At 49.1% G+C, this 16,155-nt stretch overlaps 5 protein-coding genes across 5 annotated transcripts; 4 read left to right on the top strand and 1 right to left on the bottom strand.

Moving 5' to 3' along the window:
- Window positions 1-446: 446 nt before the first annotated feature.
- ANOM_008710 (protein phosphatase) lies at window positions 447-4,637 on the top strand (the record flags this gene model as incomplete). The annotated part of the gene is made up of 6 exons (XM_015553966.1): window positions 447-470; window positions 539-1,021; window positions 1,081-2,803; window positions 3,317-3,646; window positions 3,856-4,169; window positions 4,305-4,637. 6 exons carry the CDS (start codon window positions 447-449, stop codon window positions 4,635-4,637), a joined length of 3,207 nt encoding a protein of 1,068 aa, XP_015402683.1.
- Window positions 4,638-5,207: 570 nt separating this feature from the next.
- On the bottom strand, window positions 5,208-7,488 carry ANOM_008709 (phenylalanine--tRNA ligase subunit beta; the record flags this gene model as incomplete). Its single annotated transcript, XM_015553965.1, has 9 exons — window positions 5,208-5,371; window positions 5,435-6,243; window positions 6,300-6,541; window positions 6,596-6,862; window positions 6,921-7,050; window positions 7,113-7,189; window positions 7,254-7,273; window positions 7,333-7,373; window positions 7,436-7,488. The coding sequence occupies 9 exons, from the start codon at window positions 7,486-7,488 to the stop codon at window positions 5,208-5,210; spliced, it is 1,803 nt and encodes a 600-aa protein (XP_015402685.1).
- Window positions 7,489-8,211: 723 nt separating this feature from the next.
- Window positions 8,212-10,903, top strand: ANOM_008708 (protein phosphatase 2A structural subunit TPD3). The gene is made up of 9 exons (XM_015553964.1): window positions 8,212-8,441; window positions 8,516-8,621; window positions 8,690-8,841; window positions 8,894-9,385; window positions 9,444-9,558; window positions 9,612-9,756; window positions 9,817-9,917; window positions 9,966-10,303; window positions 10,358-10,903. Exons 1-9 carry the CDS (start codon window positions 8,379-8,381, stop codon window positions 10,688-10,690), a joined length of 1,845 nt encoding a protein of 614 aa, XP_015402684.1. The 5' UTR covers window positions 8,212-8,378; the 3' UTR covers window positions 10,691-10,903.
- Window positions 10,904-10,925: 22 nt separating this feature from the next.
- ANOM_008707 (ferric reductase-like transmembrane domain-containing protein) lies at window positions 10,926-12,208 on the top strand (the record flags this gene model as incomplete). The annotated part of the gene is made up of 3 exons (XM_015553963.1): window positions 10,926-10,956; window positions 11,064-11,492; window positions 11,631-12,208. Coding segments are annotated over 3 exons (1,038 nt in total), but the record flags the coding sequence as incomplete, so codon positions are not given.
- Window positions 12,209-13,622: 1,414 nt separating this feature from the next.
- ANOM_008706 (putative capsule-associated protein CAP1) lies at window positions 13,623-15,906 on the top strand (the record flags this gene model as incomplete). Its single annotated transcript, XM_015553962.1, has 2 exons — window positions 13,623-15,493; window positions 15,546-15,906. Coding segments are annotated over 2 exons (1,917 nt in total), but the record flags the coding sequence as incomplete, so codon positions are not given.
- Between the last annotated feature and the right edge of the window lie 249 nt (window positions 15,907-16,155).

Below are 16,155 nucleotides of genomic sequence, written 5' to 3'. Positions count from 1 at the left end.
ATTCATCTCAAAAATTCCATGACAAAAGATCAAGAAAAGAAGAAAGCATATGGTGTGAAAATAGAACGTGAAAAGGATGGATCTAGAGAGAGTGGTCTAAATATAAGGTACTATAAATTGGATGACGGGGGCTAATTTATATTGATTAAGGTTAGGCCTTTGACGTAAAAGGTCACTAGGCGAGGGGCTCCGCATTTTCGAGTCCCGAATCCGTCCCGTTGGCCCAAATGGATTGAATTGTCACTTTCCCAAGGGTCCCGCAACGTTCGTGCCAAAACCCTACCTTTCCTTAGTTTCCACCTTCTTATTTGACCTCATTGAATTTTCCCCAAGCCAAAAGCAACTTGTCAACTACAGGCGCCCCCGCCTGTACAGCACCCAGTGCCAATTTGTTCCCCTCGACGCCCAGTCATGAAGCTTATGCGGATATAGCAAACAACAAAGACATGGAGAGAACACGGGTCGCTAAGGTTTGCTGACCGCCGCTTATGCTTCAAGTTTCGAGATCTCCTGACATTCTCCTCATCCGTGATTGCAGGTTGACGATGTGACCTTGGCGCGTCGTGGTGAACAGGTTGTTGGCACCCTCCACCTCACCCCTCATCATATCATCTTCTCCCATATACCGTCGCTGCCGGACAGTGCGCAACCTTCTGCCACGCCGATTAGACCAAGAGAGCTTTGGATCACTTATCCTATTATATCTTTCTGTACCTTCCGCCCCGCTCCGGCTGCTTCCCGTCAACCATCGTCGATCCGTCTGCGTTGCCGTGACTTTGCATTCGTTTGTTTCTATTTCGCCAGCGAGACGAGAGGCCGTGATGTTTATGAGAGTATAAGGCAGTGGACATGCAAAGTTGGGCGGATCGAAAAACTCTACGCTTTCACTTACCAGCCACCACCTCCCGAGCGGGAGCTCAACAGTTGGGAGTTATATGACCCATTGAAAGAATGGGCAAGGCAGGGGGTAGACCGGGATAACCATGGCTGGCGTATCTCTCGCATAAATTCGGACTATACGGTAATAACCTACTAGTGTGGCGGGTTTGATAATGTGGTTAACATGAACGAATTTCCTAGTTCTCCCCGACTTATCCTGCTCTCTTGCCGGTTCCGTCCTCCATTTCTGATAATACGCTGAACTATGCGGGGCGATATCGGTCTAGGGCAAGAGTGCCCGTGTTAACGTATCTTCATCCCGTTAATAACTGCTCGATCACAAGAAGCTCACAACCCCTGGTGGGTGTGCGTCAAAATCGAAGCATTCAGGACGAAAAGTTATTAGCTGCGATTTTCTCGACCTCTCGCTCCGAGAGACCGCTAGCAAATTTCAACCCAGCGCATTTAGATCGAGAATCTTCTAGTTCAACGCAAGGCGATGCAAATGATGAGACCGTGACTGATTTTACCAGGACGGAAGACTTGGAGGATGAGCTGTTAACTTCATTCTACGGGGACTCGGATGGCAAGCATCAGGTATATGGTGCTCAACAGCACAACTTGATTGTCGATGCACGGCCGACGGTAAATGCATTTGCGATGCAGGCTGTTGGCCTCGGCTCGGAAAATATGGACAATTATAAGTTTGCAACCAAAGCGTATCTCGGAATTGACAACATTCACGTTATGAGGGATTCCTTGAATAAGGTGATTGATGCCTTGAAGGACTCAGATGTCACCCCGCTAGGACCAAATAGAGACCAGCTTGCACGCAGTGGGTGGTTAAAGCATATTACTGGAATTTTAGACGGCGCGGGCTTGATTGCCCGCCAAGTTGGCCTTCAACACTCGCACGTATTGATACATTGCTCGGATGGGTGGGATCGGACCGGACAGCTTAGTGCTTTAAGTCAGATATGTCTTGACCCTTATTATCGTACGATGGAGGGCTTCATGGTGCTGGTGGAGAAAGACTGGCTTTCCTTTGGGCACATGTTTCGGCACCGTTCTGGACACTTGAACAGTGAAAAGTGGTTCCAGATAGAAAATGAAAGGATCGGAGGTGACTCCAGTCGTGGCTTCGGGGAGGCTGGCGGTGCGGGCAAAGCCATCGAAAATGCATTCCTTAGTGCCAAAGGGTTCTTCAACCGAGATAACACAAGTCGTGACTCTCTTCCCGAGTCCGATGGAGAAATGCAAAGCTACGATTCAGATACTCCTGGTCCTAAGAAACTCAGTTCCGCTCCAAGATCGGTTACCCCCGAAAAGGAGATGACGAAGGTGAAAGAGACTAGTCCGGTGTTCCATCAATTCCTCGATGCAACCTATCAACTGCTGCACCAATACCCGACACGATTCGAATTTAACGAGCGGTTTTTACGCCGGCTGCTATATCATCTTTATTCGTGCCAGTATGGCACCTTTCTCTATAACAGTGAAAAAGAGCGTGTGGAGTCGAAAGCGAAGGAGCGCACCCGGAGTGTGTGGGATTATTTCCTCGCCCGGAGAGAGCAATTTCTCAACGCGAAATACGACCCCCATATTGATGATCATAAGCGTGGGAAAGAACGCCTCATATTCCCCCGGCTCAGTGAAGTCAGGTGGTGGGCTGAGGCATTTGGTCGAACGGATGCGGAAATGAACGGCTTTCGTTCGACTGGATCTCCCCCTGCGCGACGCGAGAACATTGATGCGGAACGATCACCGGTGCTGACTGGCATTGAGATAGCCCAGGATCCTGTCACCAGTAGCACCGGTATGAAAGGGGCTCACAATGCTGCCTCGGCGGGCATGGCAGCCGTCACGTCGGGGATCTCGAGTTTGGCTTTCTCCAAGCCCAAGGAGAACGGGCAAGACCCCAAAAGTATGGGGCAGCTTGAAGTTGAAATGCAATGAACGAGTTAAAAAATAATGTTGGGTTTCAGGGCATATTGATGAATAGTGTATCTACAGGTGCTGTCTGGGTATCGGTCCGGATGCCATGGGCATGCATACCTGCTTATGAATATGTGCATGATTGTGTGCTTGGCTTGTCAATTGTTTGCTCTTCAAATCTTCAGTTGTTCTCGGTATATGAGTAGAGAGATACAGCAAGGGGCGCTAAACCCGTGATTTCCAGATTTGCGCTGGACTTGTCAGCAATATGAGCATAGCGAGATGGAAAGTGTTTCACTGAGACTGACTTGGTAGTACTCAGTACGTAGAGGTACTCCGTAGATACTAGGCACTACTATGGAGAGCTTATTGCCTAAAGTGGTTAAGGTTCGAGTGCAGGACCCATAAGAAAAAAGTGCCTGAGGCCACGGCATAGACTTGGCAGGCTAGGTCCAAAAAGGGAAGGGGCACAAGCGACGGCCCAGGGTTAACCCTATCACAGAATTGGGAAGGGGAAACCCTAAACGGGCAGAAACCCCACTAAAGGCCGACTGTTCAAAACTGATCGAGCGGCAGCCGACTATTTTCGCCTTTGAACGACATCCCAACTTTGGTGCTCCGCAACCACGTCCTCGGCCGTTTCTTCGACAACTTCATCCACCCAACAGAAACGCAATCATGGCTGCTGTCCAGGGAGCTATTTCGAAGCGCCGCAAGTTCGTCGCCGACGGTGTCTTCTATGCCGAGTTGAACGAGTTCTTCCAGCGCGAGCTGGCTGAGGAGGGCTACTCTGGCGTTGAAGTCCGTGTCACTCCCACCGTCACCGATATCAGTACGTCGCCCGATTGAGATTCCATTGCTTTTTTTTGAACTTGTTTTGTGGGAGGTCGAAATGAATTGAGCGATGAACAATGGAAGGGAAAACAAATTTTTATGAGGAATACAAAATGAAAGAGGTGGAATGAATTGGATGTTTACTGGTGCAAAATTGTCGGAAGAGGATCAGACTCGTATGCTAACGGATGCTCTTTTTCTCTGCAGTCATCCGTGCCACCCACACCCAGGAGGTTCTCGGTGAGCAGGGCCGCCGCATCCGCGAGCTCACCTCCCTCATCCAGAAGCGCTTCAAGTTCCCCGAGAACTCCGTCTCCCTCTATGCCGCCAAGGTCCAGAACCGCGGTCTCTCCGCCGTCGCTCAGTGCGAGTCCCTCCGTTACAAGCTCCTCAACGGTCTTGCCGTCCGTCGTGCTTGCTACGGTGTTCTCCGTTTCATCATGGAGAGCGGTGCCAAGGGTTGCGAGGTTGTCGTTTCCGGAAAGCTCCGTGCTGCCCGTGCCAAGTCCATGAAGTTCACTGTACGTTCTCTCGCATATTTCGTGGAATCGTGTTTTTGTCGACGAAGAAGGGCGGTGTGAAGAGAGGGATAATACGTTGCGGTTTTACCAAGGGAAGGGAAATCAACAGCATTGCTGACATAGATCTGGCTATAGGACGGATTCATGATCCACTCCGGTCAGCCCGCTAAGGACTTCATCGACAGCGCCACCCGTCACGTTCTCCTCCGCCAGGGTGTCCTTGGTATCAAGGTTAAGATCATGCGCGGTTCCGACCCCGAGGGCAAGGCCGGCCCCCAGAAGACCCTCCCCGACTCCGTCACCATCATCGAGCCCAAGGAGGAGCAGCCCGTCCTCCAGCCCATGAGCCAGGACTACGGTGCCAAGGCTATCGCCGCTCAGCAGGCTGCCGAGCAGCAGCGCCTTGCCGAGCAGCAGGCCGCCGAGGGCCAGGAGGGTGCTGGTGCGGAGACTTTCCAGCAGGAGTAATTGGTTTCATTTTCTTAGGCCCTGCTCTTTTTTCTTCGTTCCTGTCGTCCTACCTGATATCATTACCTGACGCAAATAAACAACTACATGATCTTCCATTTGGTTATCTTCCTCCGCTAGCAAGCTAGGAAAGGCGTCTTCCCGTCCCACAGCTCTGTTCCTGAATTCCTAGTGAAACATCTAGGTAGGAAAAGATAATGTCCGATACGAAACTAGGGGGCAAATAAAAAAAGCAATTTACGGTTCATCATGTGCAACGAATCATTAAATCACAGGAGAAACATAACCATGGCCGATATCCAGTAGACATGAAAGTGCAAGCGCACGTGGCCGTTCATTTAATCGCCCTTGTTCATAGTCTGGTAGAATGACGACATGGCAATTCTACCCAGACACATCGATCCGGGTTATGATGTAGACAGTAGTAGCAGAGTAAAGCAAATTTTGTATCAATATCACTTTTTGTTATTTTAAATGCTCATTCATGACATCAACTATCTTTCTAAACATATATCCGAACCATGAAACATCTAGAATCTACGCACGTTCGCTCGATCTACCTATCATAGCTCATAGGAAAGCCTCGACGTTGAGCTCCAACGTGCTGACTGGGTATTTCAGTTCGTACTTCTCCAACACCGTAGGGTGCAAGATACCGAAGGAACCAATGACGTGATCCTTGCCACCAATGCGCACATGGACAGACGCGGCGTGGCCGGGGAAGTAGGTTGCCTCTGGAATATATGTTAGAAGAACAAATATATGGCAGCGGGGTGATAGGGGTAACTGGAACTTACCATCAAGCTCCTCAATCCAGTACTGAGAGTCGTTCATACCGGGGTTCTCGAGACCCTCCTCGCCGGTGATGAACGCACTCTTGAGCATGGACATGACGCGGTCCAGAAGACCGTGGACGACTTCGAAACCACTGTTCTTGCCGTACCAAGCGGCGGCAAAGTGTCTCTCGTTCCGGCTCTTACGCTCGAGAGAAAGGTCCTTGAATGCCACGTCGCTGACCTCGAAGATCTTCATGGGAACGGTGTGGTGCTTGTTTTCGCGAATGGTCTTCAGAAGACCAGGCAGGAGACTTGTGCGGACGACCTGGAACTCCAGTGTCTTGGGGTTGGCCAGCTTAACGGCAGTGTTACCATCGTCCTTGCGGTTGAGCCAGGCGAAGTTCTCGTCATGGGAGCATAGGATGAGAGGCAACACCTCAGACCAGCCTGCCATCGCAGCCTCAGTTCGGACAATGTCGGTGAGCTTGTTGATAGGTAAGGGCTGGGCGATGGTACCAGACTTGCTGGGGAAGGACCGCGGGAGGTTGTTGAAGCCGTAAGCAATGGCGACATCTTCCATGATATCTGCCTGGTGGAGGACGTCAGCACGGGTGGGAGGGATGTCCACGTCGATCAGGTCGGCGGATTCCGCGGAGGGCCTAGCGGTATAGGCCATCTTCGTCAGGATCTTCGCGATTTCCTCTGCAGAGAGGTTCAAGCCGCAGCACTCGTTAAGGTACGAGACCTCAGCCTGAGTTGTACGAGAAGACATATCCGGCGTAACCCTGGTCTCGCCGTTATGGTCGGAGACAATTTGGACCGGCTCAATTCTATGAGGAAATTAGACCATCGGAACTTGGAACCGAGAGGTGATAGGAGGTCTTACGTGAAAGGCTCCGAAGTATATTGGGAGAACATTGCAACCATCATCTTGTTGACAATCTCAACCTTTGTCTTGTCAAGGGCAGTAATCTCGATGAAAACGTTCTTAGTGTCCAGGGTGATCTTAGAATGGTCGCCGTTGATGATGGGAGGCAGTGAGCAAACTGTCCGCTTCGAATCGTAGATGACGGGATAGACAGGGGAGTCGCGAATAATGTGAAGGTATTTACCCAGGTGCTTGTCTTTCTGTTTACAGAAGTAAGCATCTATCCTAACCTACCGCATACGCAGTAGTCATACCTCGTAGAAAGTCATCAACTCCTCTCCGTTCAATTCCTGGGTCTGGTTCAAAGGAACAAATTTGATGTCTTTAGGTGGCAGTGCCTCGTAGGTGAAAGGTCCTTGTATCGTATCCAAGTCGTGAGTACCGATCGAAACGAGCGTTCTTTGTCTTGCAAGGTTCTGGTGAAGCTTGTCTTGCAGGGCGATGAAAGATTCATAGCGAGCTTGATCGAACTTGATATTTCGCAAGATAGCACCAGAGACCAAGGGTCGGATTTTCATAGTCTTTGTCATATATCTTCAGCTTGAGTTCATCATGTTGGCACCTCTAAGAACCACTTACATCCTCCTTTACAATGATCTTCTGCAGCTCACCGTTTGCGGGCTCGACCAGTCTGTAGTTGGGCAGAGATTTCCGACCCAAGAAGATGTTGAGCATGAGGGCAATGCCCTCAAAGCACAGCATGTCATATCTGCAGATATCTCAGAATATATACCATATATATAAGTCACTCGGAAATCAGTGGGTGCGTACCGGTTGGCCGGGATTTCGATCTTGAGCTGAGGAGGCTCCTGCACTCCATCCACGATTGGTCGGTCTGAATTTGTTGTCTACAAGTTTCCGTTCAGTATTTCCATATTGCGACGGGTGGAAGGTAGAGGTAGGAGTCATTACATCTTCATCGAGCTCAATACCTGTTCAAACCAGTCAGCGCGGGCCCCGCTAAAAAACTACTCGTATAACTCCGACATACCGAATTCGAAGCACAGCTCATCAAATTCCTCGGTGGTGTACCTGAAATAGAAAAAATGGTTATTAGCAAATGGCATGAACAAATTGGACAGGTCTTCCCATACTCCCGTCCGAGCTCCTTGAAGAGCGCGGCCTTGTCGACCGAGATAGTGGGCATGGTGAGGGGTTGGGTATTTGCGATTCAAGGTCAAGAGATCGGGACTCGAAAGGGTTCAGTAAGCCTCCCACGCACAGAAGACGACTCTGTGAAGTGACCCAAAAGTCCAATGGCAAGGTTGTCCGTGTGCGGGGTTCAAGTGATTGCGCTGAGTCTATGCCACCGGTGGAAGAGTCATAAAGTCCGTGGCACTTTTGTTCCCCGTTAGGAACTTGGGGCTTGACCCTCACGGCGGGCGCTCCGCCAGCCACATCTCAGTGCACCGCCACCGATTTCACCCCTCCCTAAATTCATTTCGGGACGGCAGATTAACTACACAGACGTCTTGCACCAGCCACAAGCCCCATTGCTTTCCCAAAGTCACGACCAGCAGACCGTCACCTTCGCAAGATTCCTCCAGAACAAAGCTTCCCCTCCACTCGCAATCTCCGTCAGATATATTCCCACTTCGTTCTTATTTTCCATTGTCTTGTTTCGTGAACATTTTAATATTTTATGATACACTAACGCCAGACGATTGTTCGCTCGGTACCAGTCCAATTGTCGAGGTATGATACTGCTGCTATTCTTGCTCACTTGTCCTGCGGCGGCCCAAACCCCACGAAACCTCTCGCTCCGGGGTTCTTGCAAACCACCTATCCCTCCCTATACCACCGATATTCTTCCCGACAGCTGAAACTAATCCGCATTCGAGCAGCCTCCGCACATTGTCGTTACTTTATATGACAGCCTACCCTTTTTAGAAACATCCCTCCCCCCGTAATTATCGCCGCGTTCGCGTGATATCAGATCGACCAGTGGTCTAAGTGAGGACTTGGACCTGTTCCGTCCTCGCCTCTCTAATCGTCTCCTTTGTCCGATAGCACAACATACAATACAACAAATTCGAGATGGAGAGTCAGGGTGAAAACGACGAGCTCTACCCTATCGCCGTTCTTATTGACGAGTTGAAGGTATGGTACTCCGTCCTGATGGCGCGGCGCCTCTACAAATAAGCGTCGACGGATCTAATCCCCGGCTTTTCTAGCACGATGATGTCCTTATCCGTCTCAATGCTATTCGCCGCGTTTCTACCATTGCATTGGCTTTAGGGGCTGAGAGGACCCGAGAGGAACTCATTCCATTTCTTGACGGTCAGTCTCCAGTCATCACTCGTGGACCAGCTAGGAAAGCGGAGCACACCTAACATGAGCCATCACAGATTCTGTTGAGGACGAAGATGAAGTTTTGACTGCGCTGAGCGAAGAACTGGGTAACTTCGTAGAATATGTTGGTGGTCCGGAATATGGACATGTTCTCCTTTCCCCCCTTGAGAACCTGGCGGCTATCGAGGAACCTCTGGTTAGGGAGAAGGTAAGATACAACAAAGAATGAATCGGTTGACCCTATGCTTACAGAGCACTAGGCTGTTGAATCCCTCAACAAGATCGGCGAGCAGCTTTCCGAGAAGCAGATTGAAGAACATTTTATCCCTATGGTCCTACGTCTGTCGAAAGCCGACTGGTTCACCTCGAAAGTCTCCGCAACCGGCCTTTATTGCATTCCATACAAGAAGTCTGGCCAAGCATTGCAGCAGAGTCTCCGGCAATATTTCGGAGGTCTGGTACATGACGACACGCCTATGGTGAGAAGACAGGCTGCCAACAACTTGGCAAAGTTTGTCAAGGAAATGAAGACTCCAGTCGTCATTGAAGAAATGATACCCCTATTCCAATACCTGGCCAGCGATGACCAGGACAGCGTTCGCTTGCTTACAGTGGATATTCTTATCTCGATCGCCGAGGAGATCCCCAAGGAGCAGCAGCCTAGCCACGGTGTCTTGTTGACATCCTTACGGAACCTCTTTGAGGATAAGAGTTGGAGAGTCAGATACATGGTTGCCGATAGATATGAAAAGGTACCTTCGAGCATTACATGATCAGTTTGCATCTATTTGTTCTAATCAATTTTGCTAGATCGCCAAAGCTGTTCACGAAGAAGTTATCACTCGGGATATGGTACCCTCGTTTGTTAAGCTCTTGAAGGATACGGAGGCTGAAGTCCGTACTGCGATTGCTGGCCAGATTCCCGGTATTTGTTCCACGTCTTTTCTGAAACGGTTCCCGGGGCTAACCTGAAGATAGGCTTTTGCAGCTTGATCGATCGGGAAACGCTGCTTAATGAAATAATGACCAGCGTGGAAGACCTTGTTTCGGATCAATCTCAGCACGTGCGTGCGGCTTTGGGTACTCAGATTAGCGGGCTTGCCCCAATCCTTGGAAAGGAAGAGTTAGTACAACCAACTGTCTTGAAGATGATGAACCAGTGAAGCTTACAAATATTGCCTAGGACTATCGCTCACCTTCTCCCTATGTTCCTCCAAATGCTCAAAGACGAGTTCCCTGATGTCCGTTTGCACATCATCTCGAAGCTGGAGTTGGTCAACAAGGGTAAGCGTGGAATTTGGAGACATAGTTGTACCATCTAACATTTCATAGTTATTGGCATTGACCTGCTGTCTCAGTCGCTTCTTCCCGCTATCGTACAACTAGCAGAAGACAAGCAATGGCGTGTCCGTCTTGCTATCATCGAATACATCCCTCTCCTCGCCAGCCAATTGGGAGTCAAGTTCTTCGACGAGCAACTCAGCGATCTCTGTATGAGCTGGCTCGGTGACACTGTCTTCTCTATCAGAGAGGCCGCCACGCAGAACTTGAGAAAGCTCACGGAGGTATTTGGGGTTGACTGGGCTAAGGGCTCTATAATCCCGAAGGTCATGGCCATGGGACAGCACCCCAACTACCTTTACAGAATGACAACTTGCTTCGCGATCTCCGTACGTATATGACATATCCCGTGGGAATGCAAATTCAGCTAACATCCTCTCCAGACACTCGCCCCGGTCGTCTCTTTAGATATCATTGAGAACTCAATTCTTCCCATCCTGGACAGATTGGTCACTGACGAGATTCCAAATATTCGATTCAACGTTGCCAAGTCTTATGCTGTGCTGATTGACACATTGCGACGCCTGCCAGCGGAGGGCACTTTGGCTAACGTGGAAGGGAAGACAGCGACGCCATCGCCGCGTAGTCAGGACCTTATCCAGCAGAGAATTATTCCCAGCCTGGAGAAGCTTCAAGGGGACGACGATGTGGATGTTAGGTACTTCGCAACAACTGCTGCGGGCGGTAATGACGAGGTTATGCAGACTTCACCGTAGGCTGTTGACCTAGCTAGATAGATGCTCCCACGCTGTATGAAGGCCTTTCACTGCGAGTGGGAAATGATACAACGGCAATCACACTACTTTTGGGAGGACTGTCAATTTTGTTACCTTAGAAATGGTCAGAGTATCTGACTGGGATGAAATGCTTAATGGCGTTTTCAATGTAGAGTTTTCTTGGGCCATTGTTCAATAATCGTGCAGAAATCCAATAACGCCACGCCTACTAAACATGTTTGACCTCCCTCAACGTCCATTTCGCCGTCACCGAGCACTACTCAGTATTACGAGCCTCTCGGTATTTACTGAATCATGTGATGTGGGGACTGGCCACTGGTAAGCAATGCATAACTAAGACAACCAAAAATAGTTGCCATACCTGTTACCAAGTTCGACTACCTATCCTTCCACGTTTCTTGCTTTCTTTCTCTGAGGGTTGCTTCACTTTCCAATCCATCCATTATAATTCGTGGTGACGATACCTCTGCAATGTCATTGCAGTGGCCTTGGCACTTTGTTTCGGTTTCTCCCACGGAGAAACAACATCGCCGCGAGCTTCTAGATCTTCGCGGATATTATGCACAATGCTCGTTCTTACTTCTGATAATACTTGTACGGGTATATAACAGCTACTTTCGAACTGCTGATAAACCGAATGACTCCCGCACCCGCCGTAGGCAGAGGTCGTGGTGGGATCTGCCCCCTTTTGCAAACTGGACAGAGACGCGTAAGCAGTATACTATCTGTATTGCCTGGTTGGTGTGCCTGTTAGGCCTCGCAGTATGGAATTCTGGCAATGGTAGGCTAGTTCCCTTTCCCTTGGGGCCATTGAATATAACATGCTTTCCGCCCCCTTCCCTTGTCCATATATTTATTCGCACCCGTCAAGTCCGGTGCAATTGGAAAACCGAGACAAAGCTAACCATGACACAAACAGACTACCTACATCTCACCAAAGCCCTAGGTCACGTAGCTCTTTCCCAGCTACCCTTCCAAGTTCTCATGGCTCCGGCATTCTATCTCAACCCCAACGGCCCAGCCACGCCATCTACGATGTCCATCTTGACATCTATTTCGCAACCAGCACTGACTCCATACCACCGCCTTTTCGGCAGGATAGTCATGTCCCCGTTACTAGCCGGACATGCTGCGTTGTACCTAAACTTCTTCGCCCAGTCTAGTCATCCAGATTTCGGTTCTTTGCTCGCAAAGCGGATCCAAGATCCGGACGTTCAGTGGGGATTTGGCGGTCTGACTTTCGCAGTCATGATCCTGTTGTTTGTCCGGCCGTTGCGTACTGCATTCTGGGTGCAATTGTGGCCGTCCTCTTCTGTTAAGGCTAGGAGGGAGGTGTTTTATTATATGCACGTTTCGCTAGTGGCGTTGTTGTGTGTTGCGGCGTATTTCCATGTGGCTCAGGCACAGATCTTCGTGATTGAGGCTTTGGGTGCTTCAGCTCAACGGGGTGTGTGGTTTGCTGCTGGTGTAGATGACGCATCTTATGATGTGCTTATGGTATTTTGTGGGTTTGGTTGTTTGTGTAATATATGAGAATGGTGCCTGAGGAATAGACTCTTTGGTTCATGGGAAACTGTGGAAGTTGCAGGTTGAGTGAGGATGCTGCGGGGGAGGATGGACGATCCAGTCGTTGAGGTGCCTCAAGGATCAACAAATCTAGTCTAGGGCTTGGATAGATTCTGCGTAATCCTAGGGAAGCGACCGTTAATATCTGGTTTGTTCGAGAGGTTAATTACAATATAAGTGGTAGTATGCACAATATATAGAACTTCCTTATTGATACTCATAATATATATTATACTTAAGCATAAAAGATAATAGCCCTAACTCGGACCTCTGTAGAGCGGCGCATGCGTTAGTAGGCTGTAATAGATCATTAAGTTAACTAATATGAGTTTCTACATACACATAAATTATCGCGGGGCTTTAGTTCATAATGAGCTCATATGGTATAAGGGTGCAAAGATGCATCATTGACATGATGTGTGACGGTAAAGGCCATCTTCATTTTTATGATAGGGTCGAAGGGTAGCTTCAGATAGTTTTTGTATAGAGTTTCAGCTTCCAGCTAAGCTGCACTCAACATGCTTCAGAAATACATTCCCGGAAATCGCGTCACAAATCATTCCAAAAAGTCTTATGAGTCCATATGAAAATATATGTTTATAGTGATGTACCTTACAAATCTCAGGTTAATACTCCATTACCAAACAAGAGTACTTTGTACTGTATCTATCCAATCTCTTGAATAACATAGTTTCATGTCTTCCTTATTTGTTAAGTATGTCTCAGCATGCTGATTCATTCCTCCGTGGTGAAGAACATTGGAATGCTACTAGTACAGCAAGGAGAAAGGGAGGAAGGAAATGGTCTTCCGTTTATAGGATCCAGGCCCTAGAGGACAAGGGGTAACTACTACTAGGTAGTAAATAACTCAACTTGAACAAAGAAAGAAGGTCTATATACCTCGAGGCACGGGGCAATCCATTTTCAACCGCCTTACTGCAAAGGGCTTAGTGGTCACAGCCCTGACTGCACGCCCCACCAGCAGGGCCAGGATCGTCGCCAGATCCTCCCCGCTAGGATCAACATCGTTTCGGGGGAAACCGACTAGGAACAGACGTCCGTGTATTGGGGTCATCGGTCGCTAAAGGTTGTCGTCATTCAATGAGGTCAATTTGACCGCTTGATGAGTCCGTGTGTCCAAGAAGTTGTTCAAGGTTCATTTCATTTTCATAAATCCAGAACACCTTTGATGGCTTCACAAAAGAACAGGCGACTCTTGGCGTCCTTCAACCGTGTGGGGTTTCTGTTTTGAGCCAATTGTTTGTTGACTCGAGGTCGGACAAAGGTATCTCGCCCTTGCGCCTTTGAACGCCCCCTTCGTTCTCCCTTCCTTGCCGCATGAAGACAGGCATTGACCATGTCCTTCGTTCATAAAAATCGCATCAATGCTTTTGCCTCGTTTCCCTCCATGCATAGAGAATCCCCTCCAGGCGGCAGAATGCGGCGCCAACGCCTGGTCGTCTCGTTAGCAACCCTGGTCTTTGTGGGCATCTCCCTTATTCTACTTAGAGACACAACGGTTCCTCGCTCGTCCCACGGACTCAGTGCGCCATTCGAGGCAAACCCTTTGCCGTCCTCTCACCCGCCCTCTCCTTCGCTCGCGGTGCCAAATCCTATCGAGCCCTCAAAAGGTCGCCAAGCGCTTCATCCACAAAATGTCCACCCGGTGGCCAGTCTCATTCAAGATGCTGAGCAGGAGTTTACCCACTTGCGGTCGCGACAATCGAAGACTTTGGCCGATGCGGTGAACGAATATCGCCGTCGATATAGCATGCATCCTCCCCCCAACTTCGACAAATGGTTTCAGTTTGCTCAAGCAAAAGGAGTTCAGCTAATCGATGAATACGATACTATCTACCATTCTCTACTGCCATTCTGGTCTCTAGAGCCGAGGACAATACGAGAAAGAGCCCATGAAGCCTTGGGATATGACAACGCGATGATCGGAGTTCTGATCAGAGATGGCAAGGTTACGCACACGGAAGGGGGCCGCGAAGGATATGAATGGCAGCAAGATGCAACTGCTGACATGCTGAAAAGCTTTATTCAGTACTTGCCGGACATGGATCTAGTATTCAACACCCACGATGAGCCCCGAGTGATTGTTCCCAGCGACGACCTCCAAAGACTGGTGAACTTTGCCAAAGATCACGCAATCCCCAAGGCTTTCCACAAGCAATCACTGGTGAATAAGTGGTCAGATAAGCCTGCCGACCTGAACAAGGGCGACCGGGTTGATGAAGTGCGCACCACGCGCTTTAACCGATTTGCGCATCAACCCACCTGGACAAGTTCTCGGGCTTCCTGTCCACCAGATACCCCTGCACGTTCCCTCAATGAGAGTGAGCCAGATAATTTGGAGGCCTATGCGCATGGTGACTTGGGGTTCATCTACAACACGACTGCTTTTTCTGACATATGTAACACGCCTTCTCTTCGGTATAAATACGGCTTCTTCGACCGGGCCAACGCATTCGACGTGGTCCGGGACCTGTTTCCAGTGTTCTCTCAAAGCAAGATCTCAAGCTTTCAGGATATACTCTACCCTAGCCCGTGGTACTGGGTTGATAAGGTACCGTATGAAGAGGAGAAGGATCACAGTTGGGATGCGAAGGCCGACAAATTGTACTGGAGAGGCTCCACAACTGGTGGGTTTGCGCGGGCAGGTGGATGGCGACGTCAGCATCGGCAGAGATTCGTCAGCAATATAAACACTCAGAGCATAGCGAAAGTGTTGTCCAAAAATGGCAATGACCAGTGGGAGTTAAATGAAGTCAGCCGCGATCCTTACCGCGAGCATTTCGATGTCAAGTTTACATACATTGGCCAATGTGACCCGAATGACTGTGCTGCGCAGGAAGAATTTTTTGTTGTGGGTGAACCAGCCGGCCAGCAGGACGCTTGGGCGTATAAATACCTGGTCGATATCGATGGGAATGCTTTCAGTGGCCGTTATTATGCCTTTCTGCGCAGCCATAGCTTGGTTTTTAAAATTGCCATCTTCCGCGAGTGGCATGATGAATGGCTCAAGCCATGGGTCCATTACGTTCCCTTGAGTTTGGCGGGCGATGAGTATGTGGAAACTACGAGGTACTTTGCTTCGGAAGAAGAAGGTAGGACCGCAGCACCACGATTAGCTCAACAGAGTCGGGATTGGGCGCAAAAAACCTTGCGCCGTGAAGACTTGGAAGTCTGGTTTTTCAGGCTCTTGCTAGAGTAAGTGTTTTCTCCCCACATGATTAGACCGTTCCTAACGTTGGTCGAATAGATACGGGCGCCTAGTCGACGACAATAGGGAGAACCTGGGATTTTCTCTTTGATGGACGTCTGTCTGACTGATCTCGTTCATCATTTATCTCACGATCTCATGTATGGCTCTCTTACAGTGCATTTTTCACTTCTTTCCTTGTTTTTCTTTGCTTACATTTATGACTACTTTATGCCCTGTACAATACCCATGACAACAGGATCGCGAATTGGCTGGATGCATTAAATGGGAGGCGTTCTGGCGTTTTTGTATACTTACTTACCGTCAATGCATTTGATCGGCTATCTATCTTATACCAAGGATCTTTATCAGTTCTGTTGTCATGGCAACAGAAACTTAGGCAAATGGGCGGTTTTTCTGCGACGGTTTATCTCAGCAAGCTCAGACTCTCTGACGAGGAAATCAGAACGGTCAGAGGGTCTGAGAAACCACGGGTCTACTCCAGAATATTTTTATTAATAAATTTTATCTCTAGATTTCTTATTTTAAGCAACAACTCATCTGACTATACTAGTAGAAGTCACGGGGGTCGAGGCTCATATAAATAAGTTTGCCTCAGTCTGTCCCTCGTTCTAAACCGAACTGAATCCTCTTATATTCTCGAACTAAA

This window comes from Aspergillus nomiae (assembly GCF_001204775.2).
Source record: "Aspergillus nomiae NRRL 13137 chromosome Unknown contig00412, whole genome shotgun sequence".
NCBI classification, from domain to species: domain Eukaryota; kingdom Fungi; phylum Ascomycota; class Eurotiomycetes; order Eurotiales; family Aspergillaceae; genus Aspergillus; species Aspergillus nomiae.
The sequence above is the reverse complement of the archived record's forward strand: the minus strand, read 5'-3'. Positions and strand labels throughout refer to the sequence as shown.

Coding starts and splice junctions, on each gene's coding strand:
- ANOM_008708 (XM_015553964.1), top strand. CDS start 8,379: ATGGAGAGTCAGGGTGAAAACGACGAGCTCTACCCTATCGCCGTTCTT. Junction 8,442..8,515: donor TTCTTATTGACGAGTTGAAG/GTATGGTACTCC, acceptor CGGCTTTTCTAG/CACGATGATGTCCTTATCCG. Junction 9,559..9,611: donor GATTGCTGGCCAGATTCCCG/GTATTTGTTCCA, acceptor ACCTGAAGATAG/GCTTTTGCAGCTTGATCGAT.